Below are 26,060 nucleotides of genomic sequence, written 5' to 3' on the forward strand. Positions count from 1 at the left end.
AAATTGTGGATGCTATGTTGTCGAGCATCTGGATTTTGTTTTCTTCCATTAGAGACTTTTGAGTTTTGCTTCTGACAGGCGATTACTTTACTGTTAGATCAGCTACATATTTTTGAGACATTTTTAAGCTTTATTTGGGCAAGTCTACACTATCCTTGCTCCTAATACATGGCTTTTTGGTGGTCTCATTGGATACTCAGGGTGTTTATCATGGTCTTTTCACTCTGGCTGGTTAGTATTCCCATTTTTCTAGAACTCCACAACCTCCACAATCTCCATTTATCTCATTTATCTCCATTTATCCCAGCAGCTATTCTCTGCTAAGCCTTTGGAGTCTAGCTTGCATATGTGCAAAAAACCTAAGGGACCCATATAGAGATTCCTAGGGCTCCTTCTCACCTCAGCATTCTCCTCGTCAAAGTCTACCCACTGCCCAGCCCCAAGCTCCGATCTCTAATTCCTCAGCCAGTGAGATTGCCACGCTCTCCTTGCGCTCTCCCTCTTCGTGCAGAGTTCAGAAAGTGCCTCCAGGTAGAATTCTAAAGAAATTACCAGACTGGCTGTGTGTGTCTCCCTTCTATCAAGGATCACAATCCAAAGTTTATTTGGATTATATTTACATATATTTTGGCTGATTTTATATTATGATAGAGCTAATCTAATCTAGTACCATTACTCAATAATGGCAAGACTTAGAAGTCTCTAGTTTGCTTTTAGATACAATAGCTTAATATATTAATTTCACTCAGTTTCCATACTCTTACTTTTTACCTTCCACCTCCAACAACCAAGTTCTACAAAGAGAAATGGTTCAAAAGCTTTTCTCTCTTTTAGATAGCAAATATGTGTTTAAAATAACTAGATTACAACCACAATGTGTCAGTACTCTTTTTCCTGTGGTTTATAATTACACTGTTAACTTATAATGGGTTTTACTTTAGGGTTAAACTTGCTTTTCCTGTTGATTCTATGTTCTTATTATTAAGTAATCACTTTTAGGCCTATCTAGTTAAGATTGGCAGGAATACTGGAACTGAAAATGTTTCAGCAGTCATGGCTCTGGTAAAAATCATTAAGGACCCTGGCCTTAGAGGAGCTCTTTCTCATAATTGCTGCCTGCCCCACAGCAGCATCCATCAAGATAATTGTTTGACTTTCTTCTTAAGTAGGCAATAATCAGTTAGATAATCAAAAGGTTACAGGCCTTAATTACATATATGACATGAATGCTTTCCTTGTTTTGATTCTTTTTTTTTTTAAATAGGGCCAATAATAAGGGGGAAGTTTCAGACTAGCAATAGATAAATGCCGCCCACTAAGAAGTTTTCTTTGTAACTCCTCTTCCCATAAAAATAAATGTTTATGGATTTTTTTTTTTTTTTTTTTTTTTTTTTGCTCTTCCTTTCCTGACAAAAAGAAAAAGCAGGAATGGAGTGACCACAGTATACCATATAGCAAGAATCCAAGCTTGCATAGGACAGTGCCCTCAGGAAGGAAAGAGGTTGGGGGTACCAACTGAGTTGTCCTATTGCATTTCCCAGTACTATCATTTTTCATTTCTGTTTATAATGGTCCTAGTCTCTGTCCTGATATCACCACATAATGCTGACTCTAGATAATGCCTCCATTGGGGGTGGCAATAGTCTAACAATTATTTTTTAATCTGTTTGGGAGTTTACCCTTTCCATGCCCATGAGACAATTTAAGATGACCAACCCTTTGTAATAATGATCCCTGTCTAGATAATAGGAAGGTTTTAATTTGACCAAGGAATTACATTAGTTATTTAAAGTTCAAACTACATTCTGCAGTTACCTAATCAGTTTTTTAAAATATATATATATTTTTAGACATAATATTATAGTCTTTTGCCACCACAGATTTCCCCAGGTTGTTGCCTTTCTAAGCAGGTTAGGCAAGAAGTAGCCAGGCGCAGACTGGTAGAATACACAGATATGGTAGACTTTAAACCAATTTGGGAACGTTTCTTTTTGTGAGGGAGCAAAATGGGTGAACAAACCAAACAAGAAAAAATACTGTGTTCCTTTGTATAATTACTTAGCGTTATGTTGCGCTAACCCTAAGGATGGCCCCACCAAGTATCTGAGTGGGGTGGTCAGCCTCCAGCACACCGGGCAGCTCACATTGTCCGTGGGAAGCCGTAATACCTTATACATTCATATCACCTCATATTCATCACAAACGTGGTAGATTGGGCTTTAGGATTAGACTTATTGTCAGGAGCTGCCCTTTCTCTTACAGATTGTAGTTTAACATGTCAAAATCTGTTACCTCACATGTAAATTAGAGATAGTAAAATTACCCTCACTGGGGTGATTTACGTGTTAAACACAAAAGTATCTAGAGACTAAATAGGCCAGAGACTAAATAGATGACAGGAAACATGTGTTTTCTCGATTTCCCTTTCCTCTCCTCTCCACTCCACCTCACCAAGCCTTCTGAGGTAGGCTATACAGATTTTCTCTATCTTACAGATGAGATAACTGGCATCAAGGCTATCAACACAATATAACTAGTATCACTAATTAGTATCAGGGTCACGGTCAGAGTCTTTTCTGTGATGGCAGAAAATATTCATAAGCACCTAGTGTGTGCACAAAACTGTCTTCGCATTGTGTGTGAAGTCTCTCACTGCAGAACTTAGCTTAGCTCCTAATGTCATTAGCTCTTACAGGGCTTCTTCAACTCGACCTTCCAAAGTTCATTCTTAAGTAGGACATTAATAGCTGTAGCCTTTGTTGAGACTTCACAGGCCTGATGCAATGAGTTTCTTTAACCAGAAAGCAGAATGAAGATTTTCCAGAAGGTCAGAGGCCATTAGTGTTTCAAGAGCATGGCTTAGGCATTTTGATCACCAGCTGGTTCTAGTTTCCTCCTGACACAACCTTTTGGGTCCTTCGAAAGTGACCTTCACACTTCTTTCAGACAGATACCAAGCATGGCAATGAAAGAAAACTCTGGAACTGGACTGCCCAAATTCAGATCTGGGCCACCCCACCAACCAGAGTGACCTGGGACCCGTCACTAAACCCAGGACCTTAGTTCCTTCAGCTATAAAATAAGGATAACAAAAGTACTGACCTCATAGGGTTTTTGTGATGATTAAGTGAAATAATACATGAGTCATGCTTAGAACAATGGCTAGCAAATTGTAATTACTTGCTCAGTAACTGTTAGCTGCTGTGGTGGTGGTGGTGATTACTCCTCCTCCTCACATCTTAACAAAACTTAAACTGGCATTCTCTTCCTGCTGATGTGAAAAGTCCCTGTTATTTCTTTTTAATTGTGATATGGAAGGTCTTGGTTTTTATGCATATGTTCCAGTCAGCCTTTCACCATCTCCAGCCTCAAGCAGTCTCTTCCCTGAGAGCTGGTCATGTTAGAGCTGTGATTGCTGCTCTAAGCGAAGTATCCTTAAAACGTGTTCTGCCAGACGTTTCCCTCCTTCCTCCCGTCATCTTAGCAACATACTCGCTTATTTTATTTTATTACCTAATTCATTATTAGCTGTAACCTCCTGAGAGTTTTGAGGCCTTAGGAAATGAAGGTGTATGAGAGGTCAGCTTCTATCTGAGAGTGAACTGTGTTGAGGGTAGGAATTTTAGGAAATGTGTTTTCTGTTTGCAGAGGGAAAGGAAGTGTGGCCTCACTCTTACCTTCGAAGCCAAGGTTTCTTTTTAGGCAAAAGCATCAAATATTAAGGCCTTCTAGTTTGAAATAGCTTGGGTTAAGGTCTCAAAAGTCTGAGGTCTATAATGTAGGATGTTATAATGTAGACTATAATATAATAGGGAGAAAGATTTGAAAGTGAGGCCAGTGTCAGGGAGAAAAGGTTCTCATTCCACTCATATTACTCAACCTTTACCCTCATCCCCACCAGCAAATTATAGAAATGCCAGTAAATGGCTCCTAGAAAGCTAAAAAGACCAAGAATCATGTTATAGAATTACGTCAGGTGTCCCATGTCTCTCACAAACTAGGTTTGACCTTCTCATGTGCTAGTGTGGAAATACAATCAGGAAAGGAAATGTCAGAATTTTGCTGTCAGGGTGTTATTTATTGTAGAGAGCAAGAAATGAACAAGCAGAGCTGTCTTCTGGGATTGTCCCTGTGTGTATGATTTGGAAGGTTTTGTGTCCAGAATCCCTAGAACTATTGCGATCCCTCTTCCTAAGAACCCAGCCTTCAGGGTGGCAGGGGATTATGGTTGTTTTCTTCTGCCGAAGCTTGATGTGCCGGTTAGGAGCCCTGTGGATCCTGAAAGCCCTAGTTCATTTTCTTCCTTCCAGTGGATGTAATTACAGCTCTCACTTCCACCATGTCTGTGAGTCACTGAGCTTTGAAACATGCTGGCGTACTGTGTTGCCCAACGTCGCTCTCCCTGGGGCTCGCCTACATTATGGGACCTCATTTTCCACCGGGTTTACTTTAATGCTGAATGTTGCAAGGTCATTTCCAGGATTGTCATGTTTCTTCCTCTAATGCACAGCTACAGTTTAATTTTCAGCTCTTATAACTGGACTTCATGATATGGGAAGAAATAAATTTGCTCTAGGGTATTTTTCTTTTCCTTCCAGTTGGAAAATCACTCTAATCCACCTGTGCTGATGGGTTAGGTGGCCTGGGAATGCTGGGAAGGGTGCTTTGTGTTTGTGGACTTGTCAAACTGAGATCTTGCTCAAATTTTGTTGTTTCCATTTTTGTGCATGATACTGATTTGGCAAATCAATTTCTCTGGCATCCATGAGTCTTTGTGGAAGTCCCTCTAGTTGGTTGCCTTTGTCTGCCTCTAATTACACAATAAAAAGCCATGATCAGCTTCAGTAAACAGTACCATCTTACCTGAAACTTTCATGCCCTAAATGCCTATCATTTCTTTGTGCCTGTATCTTCCCCAGATGGTACAGTGTAGCTCAAGGTGGCATTGCCCTTTGACAAATGAGAACATAGACTGAGAGGAGTGGTGTGAACTGCTCAGGTTGTATCCTGGAGCTGTGACAGGATTAGGGATAGGTTTCCTGATTCTTGCCCATTGTTTGTTCTTCCGGCGCTTCTCTGGGGAGTATAGATAACACAGTCACAGTAAATCACTGTAATCACTGCCACTGATGTTCACTATCTGAACATCAGATAGGTGCCAGGCCCATACATTGTCTCTAATCCTCACAACAGCTCTGCAAAGTAGGGATTACAAATAAAGAAACTGAGACCCGAGAGAAGCTAAATAATTTGGGCAGAGCCACACAGCTAGTTGTTACCGAATCCAGATGGACCCAAGCCTGTCAGAAGCCATGCGCTGTGTTCTTACTGCATCACAGAGGGTTTACAAGTGGTCCAGTGAATGTGTAAGAAATAGAAAATCTCCCTGGATGCCTTCCCATCCCTTCATCCATTTGATCAGCAGATAATTATTTCACAGTTGCTTGGTGCCAAGCACAGTGCTGGGTGCCGCTGAGAAAGAGAGACAAAGGCCCTGCCCTCAGGGGCTGTCATTTTCATGAAGCTTTCCCTCCATTTTCTTTTCCCTCATTCTCTTTCCTGCAACATCCACCCATCCATTGCATCACCAGGTTTGCCAGTTTTGTCAGCACTGTGCTGACTCCTTTCTTTCCATCTCAGCGGCCACGTTAGGACTAAGTACACAACCAGGATCCCACACAGACTGTCTCTGTGTACGGTGCCTGCGAGGCCCTCCTATGCCCTCTAGTCAGTAACACTTATTGAGAACTTACAGTGCCCTGGGCTTTAATACCTGCTCTACATGCATTACCTTCTTAATCTTCTCAACCACTTATGTGATACAGCTATTATGTCCCTGTATGATTAAAAAAAAAAAAAAAAAAAAAAACGAGCTCAGAGATAATAGGAGTAACTTGCCTAAGAATGTAGTGCTAGTGAATGGTGACGCTGGAGTTTGGGCTTAGGCAGACGGACCCCAGAGCATAGGCTCTTACCCAGCCGGGCTACAGTGTCACAGGCACTTGGGAAGCAGGCCCTGCCCCCTTCAGCAGCCTAAGTCACACCAAGGAGGGCTCTGTACTAGGAAATGCTGCCACAACAACAGAAAGAGGCTTTTAACCACAAGTCCACTCTTTTTGTAAATTTTCCAACTTTCTTAAAAGGGTTAGAACTTATGTTTTTTTAATAAAATATTTTCACTGAGATATAGGACAACCATGCCAGAAATCACAACGAATCTTTACATAGCCCAAGTTCTTGAAAATAGGAAGACAAATGCCAGTAATTTCACACTAGACCAGGAGAACAGGTTGTACCTCATCTTATGCCTAAAATGAACAGTTCAAAATAAACCAGGGTGTGGGATTGTTAAGCAAATGTTTGTTGAACATTTGCTGGATGTAGAGCACTGGAAATAGAAGGGTAAATAAGATACAGTTCTGATATTCAAGGAGTTCACAGTCTAAGAGAGGAGACAATTAAACAGATCATTACACTACCGTGAGTGCAGCAATGTGGTTGGTTATGCACAGATCATATGGAAGCTGATCTACTGACGGGACTGGGGCCCTCAGAGAAGGCATTCTGGAGAGGCGGCCAGAGCTGAGATTTCAATGTCTCATTAAGTGCAAGAGTGTAATCTGCACCCTAAAATGTTGTAATTTCAGGGGCATTTTGATAGTTTATGTAGGCAATGTGATGGCATATTTCAAACATGGCCCGCCCTAATATATATGCAATATATGGTTATTATACCTCAATAACTTCCTGGGCTTTGCTTATCAACACTGAAGAAGGTGAAATGTTTTGTGAGGTTTTAATGTCCTAGAATCTATGAGACCTGAAACTCCTCTTGACTTACTCATCTTTGCACCCCGGGCCTGATATAGTAGGGGCTCTGGAAATATTTGTTGGACCACAGAACTAGATGCCAGATCATGGGCCAGGAGGTGATAGGAGCCTGCATAGGCAGGGCATGAACCAGTGAAACAGGCCTTCTGTGGACAGGCTGCCTTCCCTGGGGCACTGGCCCTCTCCTCATTCTCACCCCACCCCACTTGTTGAGCCCAAAGAGCCAAGGAGAAGAGTACAGAAATCTAAATCCTCATCTTAGTGATTTATTATTCCTTGTATGCTTCCTTTCAAAAAACAAACAAACAAACAAATACCTCTTATTCCAGGAAGGATTTTAAGACAAGTGAGCATCTACTAGTACCTAGGCATGTCTACAAATAGCTCTCCTGTTTTACCGCAAACGATGTCTTCAGGCACTTGACCACAGAGACAGTGTGGCCTTGCCAAGGATAGGGTGTCTCCATCCTGCAATGACATCACTTTCAGAGGATCCCAGGGCAGCCCCAGCATTCACTCCTTAGTTCGGTCTCTGGTTGCCCAGGATAATGGCTTGTGTTATAAGAAAGGACGTGTCATCTTCAGTTATTTCATACCCATGGAACAACCACAGTTTCCAATTTTGAAGGATGTTGTTGTTGGAAACCCCTTTTCTTGGTATCTCTAAGGAGTTTAAGGACCTAGAGGAGGAGTAAGAGCATGATAAGCCACCCCTGCACACTTATGGGTTTGTCATGTTTCAAATTATGTGTTTGTGTGTGTGCGTGTGCGTGCATACACATGTACTTACCAGGTTGTTACTCCAGGTTCTCCAGGGTTCATAGGGTAGAGGCCCTGGTTATGATGCTTAGTTGGTTGCAGATTTTTTATTCATATTGGGCAAGCTTCATAGCCTTCTCTTCTTCAATTTATATAACCCTGTTTACTTATTTAGTAAACTACATGCAAGGCTTACTGTTCAGTGAGATTTGAAGTAAACCATGTGGCAGGAACATTGTTATGTTATTAAATTTTATTATTGACAGAGGCTGCTAAGATTCACGTGAACTCAGTGAGTGTTGAAAACAACATACCTAATGGGGGTAACTTAGAAAAAAATAAATGCTAATTGGTTGATTTAGTGCAGTTGTCAGGAAGCAAAATACCCATAATTGAGAGTGTTCTGTTACTATTAGAACTCTAAGACAAAGAAGTCTCCAGCAGCACCAAACTGCTCTAGCAGTACAGATTAGCTGGTTGCTTGAAGTGCAGATTGAGGACTAGCATTCTCACCATTGGCTGGGAGCCTGTTAGAAGCAGAGACTCTCAGACCCACCCCAGACCTACTAACCAGAATCTGCATTTTAACAAGATCTCTCAAATATTAAAATTTTGAGATGAGCTGGATCAGAAAACATGGGTTGGACCATCATTGAGACTTTTGCACTTTCTGCCTCAATGAGCAAACTCCCCGGAGCTAAAGCCACTCACCCTGTGCCTAGAATAGACTCTTCCGCCAGGAGTATTTCCTGCAGGGTGAAAGCATGATTCTATTTTTAATAGCGGTGTTTTCTACTTATGAACTGACATGACCTTCACTTTCCCAGAATGATTTAGGCTGGCTTCCAAAAATACATCCAATAGGATGAATTCAATAAATGAGGAAGCCTAGATTTTAAAAAACTATGTCTGTGAAAAATAATATAAAACCGGGTTGTGAGTAACACATATAAATGTTTGCTACCAAGTCCTGAGCAGTTGATAGTTCTGTGTAGTCAATCATTTAGCACCAAGTTCCCCACTGATAAAAGCAAAAAAGAAAACACAACTAGTAACAAGTCTACAGTATCAAACACAGCTTTTCTAAGTGCAAGGTCTGATAGGAATTTTCTTCAGTGGATTATCATAAGTGGTATATATCGTCAAAATTTTTGTACCAAGTACAATAATAGTTCATGGAATTTTTTCCTTACAAATCCCTTCAAGGCAAAGGGCTGTTTTGAAAAGTACCTCCATAAGGAGACCTTTTTTTTCTCTTGCTGCTTTAACATTTGCAAACTCAGTCTTCACAGTTTTTTTTAATTAACCTGCCTTGCCCACCTCCAGCTCCCCAGTGCCTTACCCAGTACATTCCTGACTTGCTTCCATTTTTGCTTCCTTGTTAAACCTTATCACAGAGTAACCAAGGATTAAGCAACGGTGAGATCAGGGTGGCTGGTCCCTTGCCATATGGACTGTGGGGGATGTCTGGCCCCACAGCTAAGGTTTCGAGTGGCCAGTAAAAGGCATGTATCTTCCTTGTCCTTAGCCCGCCCCTCTCCCCAGGTTATGCCAGTAGTACTGAAGGCATTAGGAAAATCAGGGAGCAGCCCATGTTTTCTATTGTTAAGTCTCTTGAAGGTAATTATATTTTTTCTCCTTTTGTTTTGTTTGAGCTAGGTTTGTAGTATTTCTTGAACCTTCAGATCATCTTTACCTTGAATCTCTTTTGTGTATTTTATGAAGTATCTATTGGAAATGTAATACTCCACACACTTTTTCCCCAAGAATATGATTGTTTTTCCTACCAAAGTATACTGAGAAAAAAAAATTTTTTTAAGTGTCAACACAAGTTTAAATATTGTCAGATTAGAGAATGATTCTCCATGTGTCTGGCAGACCCAGAGACATGAATCTAACAGAATGAAAAACAGAGCTTCCGTGGGCCATTCATTTTCTCTTTCCGGCTGCTGTTTTGGATGACACTGCCCTTCTCAGGATTTCCATTGAGCTGTCCCTATCCTTAGCCATCCCTACATCACTTTGAACATCAAGAAAGACTGAGGCGACTATGCCCTCGGCTGGTCTCCAAAGCCAGATATCATTCAAGTCCTAACATTCTCTTTGACACACACCACTGTGGGTCTCCAGAATCCTGTGAGATGTGAGCCTCCTCAGTCACAGCCGTTTTCTGGATCTTATAGCAGATCCTTTACACTTAGAAGATGAAGCTGTGAAATAATTTCACACTAGGCTAGCATGATTTATTTCAAGCATAGTGCTGGCTTCCATTCTCTTAGCTCTTAGTTGTTTTTTCCCCTAACTATAGTAAAAGTTTTGAGGAAAAGAAGCAGTGTTCTTGGAAGGCAAATTAAAGAAGCTTCTGTTTTTTTCTTTTTTTTTTTAATTTATTTTTCAATTATAGTTGACACACAGTATCAAATTAGTTTCAGATGTACAATATAGTGATTAGACATTTATTACCGTACAAAGTGATCACCCCAGTAAGTCTACTACCCATCTGACACCGTACATCTTATTACAGTGTTATTGGTTATATTCCCCATGACTGCTTTAATAACTGGCAATTTGTACTTCTTAATCTTTTTCACCTTTTTCTCCCATCTCCCACAATGCCTCCCCCCACAATCTGGCCACCATCAGTTTATTCTCTGTATCTATGAGATTTTTTCCTGTTTTGTTTCCTCATTTATTTTGTTTTTTAGATTCCACATATAAGTGAAATCATATGGTATTTGTCTTTCTCTGTCTGACTTCACTTAACATTATATCGAGGTCCATCTATGTTGTTGTAAATGATAAGATTTTATTCTTTTTCATGGCCAAGTAACAGTCTACTGTGTGTGTGTGTGTGTGTGTGTGTGTGTGTGTGTGAGTACACCACATCCTTATCCATTCATCTATCAATGGACACTTCGATATGATTGCTTCCATATCTTGGCTATTGTAAATAATGCTACAATAAACATAGCAGTGCATATATCTTTTCCTACGAGAAATTTTGATTTCTTCAGGTAAATACCCAGAAGTGGATTTCCTGGTTATATGGTAGTTTTAGTTTTTAATTACTTGAGGAATGTCCATAATGCTTCCTTTAGTAGCTGTACTAATTTACAGTCCCACCAACAGTGCGCAAAGGTTCCCTTTTCACCGCATCTCCACCAACACTTGTTTGATTTATTGATTATAGCCATTCTGACAAGTATGAGGTGATATCTCATTGTGATTTTTAATTTTCATTTCCCTGATGATTAGTGATGTTGAGCATCTTTTCATATGTCTATTGGCTATCTGTATATCCTCTTGAGAAAAATGTCTATTCAGGTCCTCTGCCCATTTTTTAATTGGATTGTTTGGGGTTTTTTTGGTGTTAAGTTGTATGAGTTCTTTATATATTTTGGAATATTAACCCCTTATTAAATGTATTATCTTCTCCCATTCAGTGGGTTGTTTTTTCATTTTGTCGATTGCTTCCTTTGCTGTGCAAAAACTTTTTAGTTCAGTTAGTCCCATTTGTTTATTATTTCGTTTGTTTCCCTTGCCTGAGGAGATATATCAGAAAAGAAAATGTTACTAGGAGCAATGTCAGAGTTTACTGCTTATTTTTCCTTCTAGGAGTTTTATGGTTTCAGGTCTTACATTTAAGACTTTAATCCACTTTGAGTTTATTCTTGTATATAGTGTAAGAACGTGATGTAATTTCTTTTTTTTTTTTTTTTGCATGTATTAGTCCAGTTTTCCCAGCACCATTTATTGAATAGGCTGTCTTTACCCCATTGTTTTTTCTTGCCTCTTTGTCATAGATTAAATGACCATATAGATGTGGGTTTATTTCTGTGCTTTCTATTCTGTACCATTGATCTGTATGTCTGTTTTTATGCCAGTACCAACTGTTTTGATTACTATAGCCTTATAGTATGGTTTGATATCAGGTAGTGTGATACTTCCAACTTTGTTCTTTCTCAAGACTGCTGTGGCTATTTGGGGTCTTTTATGGTTCCATATAAATTTTAGGATTATTCTAGTTCTGTGAAAAATGCCATTAGTATGTTGACAGGGATTGCATTGAATCTATAGATTGCTTTGGGTAGTGTGGACATTTTAATGATGTTACTTCTTCCTGTCCGTGAGCACAGTATATGCTTCCATTTATTTGTATCTTCTTCAGTTTCTTTCTTCGATGTTTTATAGTTTTCAGAATACAGACCTTTTACTTTCTTGGTTAAATTTATTCCTAGGTATTTTATTTTTATTTTTTGATGTAATTGTAAATGATCTTGTTTTCTTAGTTCCTCTTTCTGATGGTTCATTATTGGCGTATAAAAATGGAACCCATTTCTCAATATTATTTTTGTATCCTGCTACTTTACTGAATTCAACTATCAGCTCTAATAGTTTTTTTAGTGAAATCTTTACGTTTTCTATATCTAGTATCATATAATGACACTTTTACCTCTTCCTTCCCAATTTGGATGCCTTTTACTTCTTTTACTTGTCTGATTGCTATGGCTAGGACTTCCAGTACTATGTTGAATAAGTGATGAAAGTGGACATCCTTGTCTTGATCCTGATCTTAAGGAAAACACTTAGGTTCCCTGTTGAGTATAATGTTAGCTATGTGTTTGTCATAGTTGGCTTTTATTAGGTTTGGGTAAGTTCCCTCTATTCCCACTTTCCTAAGAGTTTTTATCATAAATGGATCCTGGATTTTGTCAAACACTTTTTCTGAATCTATTGATATGATCATATGATTTTTATCTTTCAATGTGTTCATGTGGAATATCATATTAATTGATTTTTGGATATTGAACCAACCTTGCATCCCAGGAGTAAATCCCACTTGATCATGGTTTATGATCGTTTTCATGTATTGCTGAATTTGGTTTACTAAATATTTTGTTGAGGTTTTTTGCATCAATGTTCATCAGGGATATCGGCCTATAATTTTCTTTTTCTGTAATGTCTTTGTCTGGTTTTGGAATCAGAGTAATGGTGGCTTTGTAAAATGAGCTTGAATTTTGTGGAAGAGTTAGAGAAAAATAGGTATTAATTCTTCTTTGAATGTTTGGTAAAATTCACCTGTGAGGCCATCCAGTCCATGTTGTTTGTTGGAAGTTTTTGATTACTGATTCGATTTCGGTGGTTGTAATCGATTGGTTCAGATTTTCTGTTTCATCTTGATTCAGTCTTGGAAGATTGTATGTTTTTAGCAATTTATCCATTTCTCCCAGATTGTCTAATTTGTTGGCATATAAGTACTCATAGTACTTTCTTATAATCTTTTTTATTTCTCTGGTGTCATTTGTCACCTTTCATTTCTAATTTTATTTATTTAGGTCCTATTTCTTCTTTTCTTGATGAATCTGGTTAAAGGTTTATCAATTTTGTTTATCTTTTCAAAGAATCAGCTCTTGGTTTCATTGATCTTTTTTTTTTTTTAACTATATTTCATTTATTTCCACTCTGATCTTATTCTTTCCCTCTCCTCACTTTAGGCTTTGTTTGCTGTTCTTTTTCTAGTTCCTTTAAGTGTTAGGTTAGATTTTTTTTATTTGAGATTTTTCTTGTTCCTTGAGGTAGGCTAGTATTGCTATGAATTTCCCCCTTAGGATTGCTTTTGCTGTGTCCCTTAGATTTGGGGTCATTATGTTTTCATTTTCATTTGTCTGAAGGTATCTTTTGACTTATTCCTTGATATTGTTAGTAGCATGATTCATTGTTTAGTAGCATGCTATGCAGCTGCCATGTTTGTGTGTTTTTCATTTTTTTCCCTTATAATTGATTTCTAGTTTCATACCATTGTGGTCAAAGATGCTTGATATGATTTCAATCTTCTTAAATTTATTGAGACTTGTTTTGTGGTCTATCTTGTAAACGTTTCATGTGCTCGAAAAAAATGTATATTCTACTGCTTTGGGGTACTCTAAAAAATATCCATCTGTCTAGTGTGTCATTTAAGGCCACTCTTGTTGACCTTCTTTCTGAAAGATCTGTCCATTGGTACCAGTGGAGTATTAAAGTCCCTTACTATGACTATATTGCTGTCAGTCTCTCCCTTTATGTCAGTCAGTATTTGTTTTGTAAATTTGTTGCTCCCATGTTGGGTGCATAAATGCTTACTAGAGTTATATCCTCTTGTTGGATTGATCCCTTTATTACTGTGTAATCTCCTTCTTTGTCCCTTATCATAGTCTTTATTTTAAAGTCTATATTATTAAATGTAAATATTGTTACCCCACTGTTTTTGTTTCTATTTGCATAAAATATCTTTTTCCATCCTTTGACTTTCAGAGTCTGTGTGTCTTTTGATCTGAAGTTGGTCTCTTGTAGACAGAAGATGTATGGGTCTTGTTTTCTTATCCATTCAGCTACCTTATGTCTTTTGATTGGAGTATTTAATCTGTTAACATTTAAAGTGATTATTGATAGGTACATAGTTATTGCCATTATTATTCTCTTTTTTCCCCTTCTTTTTCTTAAAGAAGTCCCTTTAGCATTTTGTGTAATATTGGCTTGGTAGTGATGGATTCCTTTAGGGTTTTTTCTATCTGGAAAGCTCTTTTTCTCACCTTCAATTTCAATTGATAGGTTTGCTGGGTAGAGTAGTCTTGGTTGTATGTTCTTACTTTTCATCACTTTGAATATTTTTTGCCAGTCCCTTCTGGCCTACAAAGTTTCTCGTTGAGGAATCTGCTGACATTCTTATGGGAACTCGCTTGTAAGTAACTAGCTGCTTTTCTCTTGCTGTGTTTAGGATTCTCTCTTTGACTTTAACTGTTGGCATTTTAGTAATAATGTGTCTTGGTGGGTCTCTTTGGGTTCATCTTTTGCTTCTAATATCCCTATGATGCGAATATTGGTACATTTGAAATTATCCCAGAGATTCCTTAAACTACCCTATTTTTTAATTTTTGTTGTTTCAATTGGGTGCTTTCTGCTACCTTGTCTTCCAAATCACTGATTTAACTCTCTGCTTTTTCTAATCTCTTGTTCATTCCTTCTAGTATATTCTTCATTTTGGTTATTCTTCATTTCTGAATGGTTCTTTTCTGTGGTTTCTGTGTCTTTTTTTATGCTTACTGTCTCTTTGTTCATTGAGCATACTTATAATCAGTATTTTGAACTCTGTATCTGGTAAATTGTTTACCTCCATTTCATTTAGTTCTTTTTCTGGAGTTTTCTCCTGTCTTTTTGGGACATGTTTCTTTGTTTCCTCATTTTGACTGCCTCTCTGTGTTCCTTTCTATATACTAGGTAAATCTGCTATGTTCTCAGTCTTGGCTGGCTGGCCTTATGAAGTTGGTGCACTGTGTGGCCCAGTGGCTTGGTCTCCTTGATTTCCTATGCTCAGTGATTCAAAAGTGTCCCTTATGTGGGTTGTGTGTACTCCCTATTGTAGTTGAGCCTTGATTGCTGTTTGCATGTCAGTGGGTGGGATTGACTCTCACATACCCAGAACATATGAGCTGTTATTTAGGAGGTGACCCCATGAAGTGGATAGAATTCACTCCACTGGGCTCATTTGCTTGCCGAGATCACTTATTGGGCCACTTTGGGGGCTAGTCAGGTAGTGTTCTGTTATGGTCTGAAGCCAACCTCCAAGTTTGTTAGTTCTGGGGCACTAGATGCTATGGAGACTCCTCTTCCTGGCACTAGAACCCTGGGCTGGAGCCCCTTGCTCTACAGGGGGGAACTCTGCAGATGAGATGTCCCTCCTGATTGTCGACTACCACACATGGGTGTGGCACCAGCCTATTTCATGTCTCTGTCCCAGCTACCAGTCTCAATGTGGCCTCTTCTTTATATCCTTAGTCTTAGGAACTCTGTTCAGCTAGTCTTCATATGGTTCTACAAGTTGTTCTATAATTGAGTTGTAATTTTAATGTGGTCAGGGGAGGAGACAAGCACAGCATTCGCCTACTCCACCACCTTGCCTGGAACTTCATTCACTCTGTCTTTTAATTGGAGCATTTTGTCCATTTACATTTGAAGTAATGATTGATAGGTATGTAGTTAGTGCCATTTTATCCTTTTCTGATTGTTTTTATTGTTCTCTGTTTCTTATTCTTTTGCTCTTTTATATTGATGTCATTCTATAGTGCTGTGTTTGAATTCCTTTTTCTTTATTTTTTGTATACCTCTTGTGGATTTTTGGCTGTGGTTACCATGTGTCTCATGTATACCAAGCTATGTTTATAGCAGTCTATTTTAAGTTGATGGTTGCTTAAGTTTGAACACATTCTAAAATCACTACGATTTTTACTTACCCCCTCCATGTTTATGTTTTTGTCATTCTTTTTTTACTTCTTCTATTGAGTATTTGTGGGTATCCCTTAATTTATTGTTAGAATTATGCACGATCTTCCTACTTTTGTCTTTTAACTTTGTACTAGCTTTATAGTTAGTTGATCCACTTATTTTACCAAGTGTTTGCCTTTGTCAGTAAGAATTCTCTTCTCTCCTATATTTTCTTATTTAAATAAGTCCCTTTGACATTTCTTCTAATACTGGTTTAGTGGTGATGAACTCCTTTAGCTTTTTCTTTCTGGGACATAATCTGTTGTAAAAACTTTTTTTTTTTTAAGCTCAAATCCTTGTTTGGGAAAAAAATATGGACATTACAGTACCCCTCTCATTAAATGGTGCTTGTGTTAACATCCAGACCCTTCCTAATGGAAACCTTTCTCCTCAGATACGTTGGGAGTATATTTAGTAATCCTTTTAAATATGCCAAAATGGTTCATAATAAATACAGAGCAAAGAAAGACATTGTTTTACTAGTCTTATATATAAACAGAATACTTCTGAAAGCAATATTTAATGAAGGATATCTCTAAATGCAGTAATAAAAGCTAGCATATACTGAGCCCTTGCAGGGTTCCAAGCAAGTTAAAGGCACTTTAAATATGTATCTCATCAAATTTAGTTTTCAGCAACCTAATAAGGGAGGCATTATTCTCTCACTTATAGGTGAGGCAGTTGAGGCTCAGAAAAGAGACTTGCCTAAGGTCACACAGTAAGTTAGTTGCTAGAACTAGTATTTCAATTTACTTCCAACTCCAAAGCCTATGGCTGCCTCCCACAGAATCTCATTTCTTTAGGTATGAGTCGGACCAAATTCACCGAGAGAAGAACCATTGTATAACATGTTCCACCACTATAAGAAGTAGAATAAAACAAGACTGCTATAGAAATAAGTCAGAGTTCACCTCTCTCAAAAAGCAGTAGATTAAATTTGCAACTCCATAGGTGGCTAGCAGCTTTATAATGAGATGGAGAAATGACATGATTTTTCCTATTATGATGCACTACCACCACAAAGAAGGGCCGTCTTTGTTGGCCATAGTGAGTGATGGATATGGGAAGGCAAGGCTGGATGGAGCTAAACTGCTCTGCTTAGTAAAGGCAAAGGGGAATCAAGAAGCCCTAAAAGAAGCTCATCATTATGGAAAGTTAGAGACCACACTGAGTAAAGGGTCCATAGAGAGGTAAGCCTGGGGGCTGGCACCAAGGGATTTTACTAATGTTCAGTAAAATATCTCACTAATTGCTGGTAGTATGGATTTTCTTCAGAGGAATGAAAGAAACAGCACATCCTAGTTCATTGTTGGCCAGGTACAAAGGTTGCCCATAGGTGTTACCTTATTGTTTTTTATTTCTCAGGCAACCTCAGAACCTGTTCTAGATCCACAGCAAATCCAAGCATTTGATCAGCTGTGCCGTCTTTACCGAGGAAGTTCCAGGGTAATGTTTTGTGGTTATTTAACTTTTTATTTCCTTATTTAGAATTACTGTTTTAGAAATGTGGTGTCCTTAGGTTCTCGCTCCAGCCCTTCCTTACTCTGGAAAGTGCCCTGCTATGCCCTGGCCCTAGGGAGCAGTCAGAATTTGGCAAAGGATGCAAAAGAAGTGGAAAGATATCTGTCCTTTATCTGCCACAGACTGTAAGGACACAGAAGGGCATCCGTGTTTGTACAACCTCCAGAGAGAGCAAGCAGAAGCCTAATCCTTCATTTGCAAGGTCTTTGTTCACACTAATGACTGCCAAATCTGCCCAAAGCCCAAGACTCTGCTGGATGTCTGCATTGGTTGAATTTACTAAATTATAATGGTTTAACCAAGATAAAAGTGTAAATGCAGGCAGCCCAGGGCACTTTCTATAAACCACTCTCCAGATTTCTTCTATCTTGTAGCTCTACTGTTTTTGACATATGGTTTATACTGACGTGATTCAACATGGTTGCTCTAGCTCCAACCATCACATCTGTATTCTAGCTAGCAAAATGGAGGAAAAGCATAAGCCCTTTGTTTTAATGGTACTTTCTACAAGTTATATACACCACTTCCACTTACCTCCATTGTCTTAGAACTTAGGCATGTGCAATGCAGACTGGGAAACTGGTCTTTATTCTAAAAGGTATTAGGCTACAAGTTGGTATCCTATGACCATAGAAGAAGAGTACAGATTTGGAGTGCTACTAGCAGTCATACCATGACGTCAGGCTGGGTGTCTCACAGGCACTTCAGAAGTGTACTCATTAACTTTCTCAACGTGCTCCTCCTTGCTTAGTAGCTCTCTGCAGGTGGCACTTTCTCTCATCTCCCCCCCCCCCATTCCATCCACTCACTAGGGAGATCCTATAGGCATCTTTACATCTCCTGTGTATTTTTCCAAACCTAAATGTCATGTTACCCCCTTGCTGAAATGCTTTCCTGGACCTCTGTCACCTGAAGGTGGAGTCCAAACTCTAACACTTCCTTCAGTCCTCAAGTCATACCTAATTCTAGCAAGGCCAGATTTTTTCTTGAGCTTGAGTTTGCACAGACTGCTCATGTGCTCTGTTTGACATCAGTCTGAGTAATATCTGTTTGGATATGTTCCCTCAAGCAAGGGAAATGAAAGCAAAAATAAACAAGTGAGACTTAAACTAAAAACCTTCTACACAGTGAAGGAAACCCTCAACAAAACAAAAAAGACAACCTACTAAATAGGCGAATGTATTCACAAATAATATATACGATAAGGAGTTTATATCCAAAATATGTAAAAAACTCATACAACTCAACAACAACAAAAAATAAACAATCTGATCAAAAAATGGGCTGCAGACTTGAAAAGACCTCTCTCAAAAACAGACAGATGAAAAGATGTGTAACATCACTAATCATGGAAATGCACATCCAAACCACAATGAGATACCACCTCATGCCGGTCAGAATGGCTCTTATCAAAAGGTCAACCAATAACATGAGTTGGCAAGGATGTGGAAGAAAGGAAGCCCTTGTGCACTGTTGGTGGTACTGCAAATTGGTGCAGCCATATGGAAAACAGAATGGAGATTCCTCAAAAAACTAAAAATAGATCTACCATAACCCAGCAATTCTGCTTCTGGGCATTTATCCAAAGAATATCAGAATTACTAATTTTAAGATATATACATCCCTATGTTCATTGCTCATTGCAGCCTTATTTATAGTAGTCAAAATATGGAAGCAACTTAAGTGCCCATCAATAGGTGAATAGTAATAAAGAAGACATACAATGGAATATAATATAGCAGTAAAAAATTAAATCTTGCCATTTGACAACATGGATGGACCTAGAGGGAGTTATGCTAAGTGAAATAAGTCGGAGAAAGACAAATACCGTATGATTTCACTTAAATGTGGAATTTTTAAAAATATAACAAGCCAAAACAAAACAAAAACACTCATAGAAACAGAGACCAAAGAGATGGTTGCCGGAGAGGAGGGGGTGAGGGGGTGGGTGTTAAAGGTGACGAGGAGTATGGTCCATGAGTGTGAGTCTGCACGGTGTCGAGCGGTTACTAGGATTAGTGGGGCAATCACATTGTAAGGTATGAAAATAACCCTATATCGTATACCTGAAACTAATATTAGATACAACTAAAATTTTTAAAAATTGTTTTAAATAGCACTAATATACATGTAGAGGGCCTAGCATAGTGCCTGGCACCTAAAAAGCACTCACCGCAGTTCCCTGGGGCTAAAGGTCCCTATGGACTTCCAGCCTGGGGTCTAACACAGGATCACCTTGGGTGTTGAATTCATCTCTTCTCTGACCATCAAGGGCATCTCGAGGGCCAGGCCATCAGGCTCCTTACTCTTACAGAGGTTCTTTGAGGGAAAACGAATGCCCCCTCTGCGTGGCAGGGCCTGGTTTCGCAGTGGGCTGGCATTAACCTTTCCTCCTGCCACACTCTGTCCTTGGCAGCTCTTTCAGAACTGAGCCACAGGGTGAGGTTTTCGCTAGTGTCATTGGTGGAAATAGGGAAGCTGGGAGCAGGGAGGACAATAAGAGGAGGTACGGTCTGAGTTTCCCCTGCAGCCGCTGAGTTTCAGGTGACAGCCGGGCACTCATTTAGAGCTATCCAGGTTACAGAAGAGAACGGTCAGAGCCGGTGGTCATAATGCAGGGTCTCTCGCCCTGAGGGGAACTCACTAGGAGGGAGGGTGTGGCATGAGATGAGCAGAGAGTGGAGAACCTCGGCTCAGGGTGAGGCTACAGGGTCACACTGGACGAGGAGCACTCGGAGCGTGGCAGGTTCAGAATCAGACACTTTCCATGACCACTGTCACAGCTTGATGTGCCTATGGGATTTACCCAGTCCAGTCTTGGCATTATTAAAGGAGGAAATAAATGTAGGCCCCAAAAGATGAAGTGAACTTGCCCAAAGTTACAGTACTTGTTTGTGAGATACAGACCGGGGACTCAGACCATTTTTATATCTTCCCACAGTGCAGCACAGTCCCTCCTGGACTCGAGGCAGGGGGATTCAGGATCCCCCACCTCCGTTCCACATCCCCTCCCACCCCCACAGATTCTCTGCCCCCACAAGCCTAGGCTGATGTGTGTCCCCTCCTTTGCAGCTGGCTCTCCTTACAGAACTCTCCCAGAACCGCAGCAGTGAGAGCTACAGGCCTTTCAGTGGCTCCCAGAGTGGCCCTGCTTTCAACAGCATCTTCCAGAATGAGAACTTCCAGCTGCAGCTCATTCCCCCACCTGTGACTGAGGATTGATGCCTGTCTGGGGTCTGGCCTGGAGACCAGGGATGATCCTGAGGCAACTGGGAAGGAACCCCCCTCTCGACTGGCTTGGCCCCCGCTGCCTCCCACACTTCTGCGCAGAGGATCTGAGGTGAACCGTGCCCAGGGCTGTCTACGCACCCACCATTCCCCAGGGAGACATCCTGTCTCTTCCATGATGTTGTCACTGCATCATTTCCTCAGACTAGTCGGTGTTGTTTTGCTTTGTAAGCAAAATAACGTCATATACCTCCATCCAGCCTTTTGTGCTCTGCCTGTTGGGGCTTTTTTCCTGTTTCCCCTGAAGCCTAGAAAGTAGGTGGGGCCCACGCAGACAGCATTCTGGGGTCTGTCATACTCGTCTCCTCCAGTTGGTGGGTGACATGGAGGGACTTCAACTTCTGTTGCTGTTGGGAGCGGGAACGGTGTCGGTGGCCAGGCTGCAGTGTAACTGAAACCTGCACTGGAGGGAGCCCAGAGCCTGTGGGGTTGGGGCATCTCCCTTTTGATGTGTTTATGTTAAAACCCATTTGAGTGTAAGATTTTCCCTAACAATAAACACCTCTGTGTTTAAGTTTGCAGGCTGCTGGCTGGCTGTCGGCTCTCAATCTGTCAAGCCATACAGACAGTTTAGAACCTTTAGAACTCTTACTGCCACACTCAGTTTCATTAGCTCAAAAGTCAAAGACCCTGATTGTGACATTACTTTTATTCAAGTAAGCATTTCAACTCCATTCAGAGCAGCCCAGCCACCCAAGTGCTTCCCTGACAGGGACTAGGCTGCCAGAGAGGTGGTTTTATATTTCTTGACCCTGGGACTTTGTATGTCATTGAACCCACGGCAGGCTGAGGTGCTCCTTTTTCATCAGTCCATTCAGGGATGAGCAGATTCTCATGCGCTGGGTTGCTTATGCTAACCAAGCCCACTGGAAATAGATGTATAAACCAGATGCAAATGTGCTGATCCTGCCTCTGCTACAAGCTCGCTGTGATCCTGGATGAGTCATTTAACTTCTCTTAGCTTCAATTTCAGTTGTGAAGACTAAAACAATACATACAAACATTTAACACTATGTAGGCTCATGGCAAACATGATACAGGCATACCTTGTTTTATTGTGCTTCACTTTATTGTGCTTCACAGGTGTTCCATTTTTAACAAATTGCAAGCAAAACTCTCCACTAGAAAAATGATTACGACTTAAGTGCAATACTATGTTGCAACACTCTGGAACCAAACCCACAATACCCCGAGAGATGCCTGTGTAACTCCTCCCGAGACCCAGGGCACCAGCACCGGCTACTGCCTCCCGATGGAGGTGCGAGAAGGTCAAATTGGAGGAGGTGGTGAGCGTTAAGTGAACATCGACTGGATGCTGGCTGCAGCTATCTGATGCGATAGCCTCAACCCCGGTTTACACCTGAGAAAGCTGAGGCTCAGACATAAGTTAACCAAGATGACACACTCAGGGAGTGGCAGAGCAGGGATTTGAACTCAGAACTGTTAGCTCCCCAAATTACAGATCAGAAGGTTTCTCGATGAGCTTCAAATTTAGACCAGCGGAGTTTGGCATTCTCAAAGCAAACTCGGTGATTGCCTGTCTTCATTGTCCCGTATAAAGAGCCAGGGCAGTTTACCGAGTATCAGAACCCCTGCTCAATCAGGGCCAGTCCACACCAACAGATTACTCTTCTCTAGCCCCTGTCCTATTTTATCAGTCCCCAAGAGTTCTTTACCTTGTCATTCAAGTCACTGCACCACTGAATACATTACAGCAGCTTTATATTCAGGTCATGCCTTCCTAAGAAGAAACTCTGGATTGGATTTGAAGAGCACACTTGTTTCACCGAAGGGCAGGTGAGAACCCAGCTCTGAGTGTTGGGCACTGGAGATGTGGCAGGCCTGAGCTGAGTGCCAACCCCTGCCGTCAGGAGACCATTGTCACTATCCCTGGCCCCTTTCCTGGCACTTAGTACATGTTCTGTTCTGCAGCGATGTCAGGTCCCACTTCAAAGCAGTTCCTTAGGGGCAAAGACTGATCTGGAAATATTTCTAGACTCAGGAACTGCAGAAGCTGACATCACCATGGAGCTTAATGAGGGGAACGGGGTTGGGGCGGGGACAGGGGGAGAGGGGTGGTGCCGGGAGGGGGGCGGTGTGCTCCCAGGACCAGGGGCAGGCCTACAGCAGGCAGCTCTGACACCCTGCTCTGGCGCCAGTACTGAGCTCCAGGTGGTTTTCTAGGTCACATGTTCACCCCTTGTCTGTGACAGGTGGTGAAAGGATCCAGGGGAGGGAGTTTCCTGAGACCCTTCAGCTACCTTTAGGGGAGGGCGGGTACCTCCTCCCTGGCTACTCTCTGTCAGGAAGGCCAGAGAGCCTCTGAAAGGAAATCAGGGGAAACCCTGACGGGAGAGGGGAGTGGATTCTGAGTGGCCAAACACAGCAGGGTTTGTCACAGCTTCGTTACCTAGTAAACAGTAAATATCTGAATGGACAACATGAAAACGGGGTTACTCTGAGCAGCCAGCTTCAGCGGAATTCCTCCCTCCCCCGCACCCACACTCCGCACTTGCCTCCGTCCCGCCGCCAGGGGAACAGAGTGGCAAGGAGTTCTCCACCAGGAGCAGAATGGGCTGTGGGAAAGCACCCTGGGCTGCCGTTCAGCCGCTCCAGCCCACCACTCGCCCATGCGTGAATGGAGGTAGGCTGTTTGTTTGCTCTTTCGAAAAACAAAAATAAAAGCAATCTGCTTTATCTATAGCAAAATCCAAATGACATGCGGGAAGTGCTTTCTGAAATGACATTACCAACCAGAGCCTGCAGAGGTGGGGGGAGGGAAGGTGTGTGTGGAAGAGGAAGCAAACAGAGGCCTCATCAATGATGCATGCGTTAGAGAATAAATAATTCAGAGCTTTGAGAACTATTTTAGAAGCTCTGCGTTCCTACTCAAGTCTGCCTGCTGAAAATGATTGTCCAAAGGTGCATCTTCAGAATCAGACGCCTGTTATGTGCCCAGAGATACAGGGAAGGCCTCCGGGTCTGTTGTCCTCTGGGAAGCCAAGGGCCAACTCCAGGCTCCCAGGGGGCCCGAGCACTGCTGGGCTCCCTGCGGGCAGCTGAGGTCATCAGAGAGTTCACCCCAGCAGCCCCTCCTCTCTGGGTTGTCCTTGGCCATCTTTCTGCCACCCATGTGCCCCAAACCTCAATAGTCTGAAGCCTTCCCCAGCTCAACAAGGAAAATGTTTGACTCTCCTTATTTCCACACATGGGCGTTTTCCTGTCTCCATCAGTCCTGAAGTCAGGCTTATGTTCTGTCCACGCTGTGTCCTCTGTAACCCAGTGCTTAAAACAGAGTAAGTATCACCATCTTTAAGACACTGTCTTTTTAAGTAAACTTTTTATGGGCAGAAATGTTCACAAACCCTGTGTGTACAGCTAGATTAATTCACAAAGTGAACACACTTGCATGACTAGCACCAAGATCAAGCAAATCGAAATGATCGGCACCCCAGAGGTCCCCTAAATTCTCTATTCATCACACCTCCCCACAAAGTAACCACAATCCCGACCTCTCCCGGCATAGATAGCTTTGCCTGTTTTGAACTTTATATAACTAAAGTATGTTATGTACTGTTTTGGAAGTGGTTTCACTTCAGTTACGTTTGTGAGATTTACCCACGTGATTCATTCTCATTGCTACTTTTCCATTGTATAAACACACCCAATTTATCCATTCTATTGTTAATGAACATTTGGGTTGTTTCCATTATTGGCCTATTTCCATTCTTCTTTTAGTGAACATATGTACATATTTCTGTTGGGTATAAACTTAGGAATAATTTAGAAAGGTAAGTATAATTAACACTCTTGAATATATGTCCACCTGCATGAATGAATGACTGTCTGCAGCCCGGGGGTGGGATGGGCTAGGTAAGATGAGAGCAGGTGCATACCACCTACGCTCTGCACAGTCCCTTCCTGAGCTTGGCCCGTAGTGCACAGGCCCCAACATCTGCCTCCTGGCCCAGCCAGGGGGTAGCTGGCTCAGGAGCCTGGCAGGATCTGCTGTTAAGCTGCTGGAGCCTGGGCCTCGGTTTCACACTGGGGCACTTCCCTGTAACTGAGCGAGGCCCGTAGCCCCATTCCTACCCGACATCTGTTTCCTCAGAACTCGGCACTACATCCATCTTGAAGGTCAGGATTTGGTCTTAATAGTCTTTAGGGAGCCTGGAGTCTTTAGAGAGTTTGCCCAACCCAGCCTCTTCTCTCCCCAGACGAGTGAGCTGGCCCATCATCCTTCAACACTCCCACAATCCGCTCCCACCTCCACCGAAGATGGTGATTTCCAATCAACTCCCTCCCTTCATCCTCTGCATTGCTGACTTCCCCATAACCCCATTATTCCCTAAGTGTTGTATCAGGCATAATATGGGGCCCAGGCGATTTCCTGTTTGATTCAGGGAACACATTGCAGCTCCAGGAATTCACAGTCCCTGACTCTTGGATATGTTGATCATGGAGTGAGAATAAATTAATCCTTTGGGGAAGTGAGAATAAATTAATCCTTTGGGGCAGAATTTAGTGCACAGGCCCTAACAGTTAATCTGAAAGCAACAGTGAATTCTAGTTGGACCTACTAATCTTAGGCTAATCTCTCAGTGACCTATCCAGAGATGCCCACTTTGGGCCCCTCATTCATCTAGGACCTTGGGTTCCTTGGGAACCCCAAATCCATAGTGTCCTCCCCATATACTTAGTGCAGCCCCTAAACCATGCAAGGGCCACCTCTCACTATTCTAGATTCCCAGGTAAAACAGGTTCTGTGGATCCCTGTGCAAATCCCGCCCAGGCCTTGATGAGGTACCCCCTACCCCAGGCACAGTGCCATGCCATCTCCCCGCCCCAGGCCTTCCTGAGGGCTCCTGGGCTGACTGGCCTCTATGATGGCACTGCAGATAGACTGTTATAGCTTTTCAGGTCATCCCACAGATATATGGCTGTGCCTACATCTGTTTTGTGAATTTTGGCATCGCAGTTTACACAGGCAGATTATAAACATGAGAGCAGAAAGCTGGCCCTAAGCCTAATTAATGCATGGGGCCCTGGTCACGGCAGAGATCAGATGTTCACGGCTGGGTAATCATCAGTGAGTGCCTTGCGGTAGACTGGCCCCAGGTGGCCAGTCCAACGTGAATGACTGAGGGTATGCAATAGTTGAAGGGGGCAGCTGAAACCAAAGGTCCCACCCCAACACGACTGGGAAGGAGAGAGAGCAGAAGCAGCTGATACCGAAAGTGATAAGATCTGAAGCCAATTCCCAAGAGGATTCTTAGATCCATTGCCACATCTGAGCACTGGATCTAAGAATCCTCTTGGGAACTGGCTTCAGATGAAGCAGCATCTAGGCTTCGTGGCAGACC

The 26,060-nt window shown here is 41.7% G+C and overlaps 1 protein-coding gene across 6 annotated transcripts in view; it reads left to right on the top strand.

Annotated features, from left to right (window-relative positions):
- VPS8 (VPS8 subunit of CORVET complex) overlaps positions 1 to 21,224 on the top strand; it is a 230,538-nt gene extending 209,314 nt beyond the window's left edge. For 2 of the 6 annotated variants that reach the window (XM_016159713.2, XM_016159714.2), the window contains 2 exons: positions 17,254 to 17,334; positions 20,482 to 21,211. In XM_016159713.2, the coding sequence (XP_016015199.2) occupies positions 17,254 to 17,334; positions 20,482 to 20,631 (231 nt within the window). In that variant the 3' untranslated portion in view covers positions 20,632 to 21,211. Of the gene's footprint in view, positions 1 to 17,253; positions 17,335 to 20,481 lie in introns of all 6 variants that reach the window. The other 4 variants (XM_016159715.2, XM_036220019.1, XM_016159710.2 and 1 more) reach the window with 3 other exon arrangements.
- The last annotated feature ends 4,836 nt before the right edge of the window (positions 21,225 to 26,060 follow it).

This window comes from Rousettus aegyptiacus, unplaced genomic scaffold, assembly GCF_014176215.1.
Source record: "Rousettus aegyptiacus isolate mRouAeg1 unplaced genomic scaffold, mRouAeg1.p scaffold_m13_p_4, whole genome shotgun sequence".
Lineage (NCBI taxonomy): Eukaryota > Metazoa > Chordata > Mammalia > Chiroptera > Pteropodidae > Rousettus > Rousettus aegyptiacus.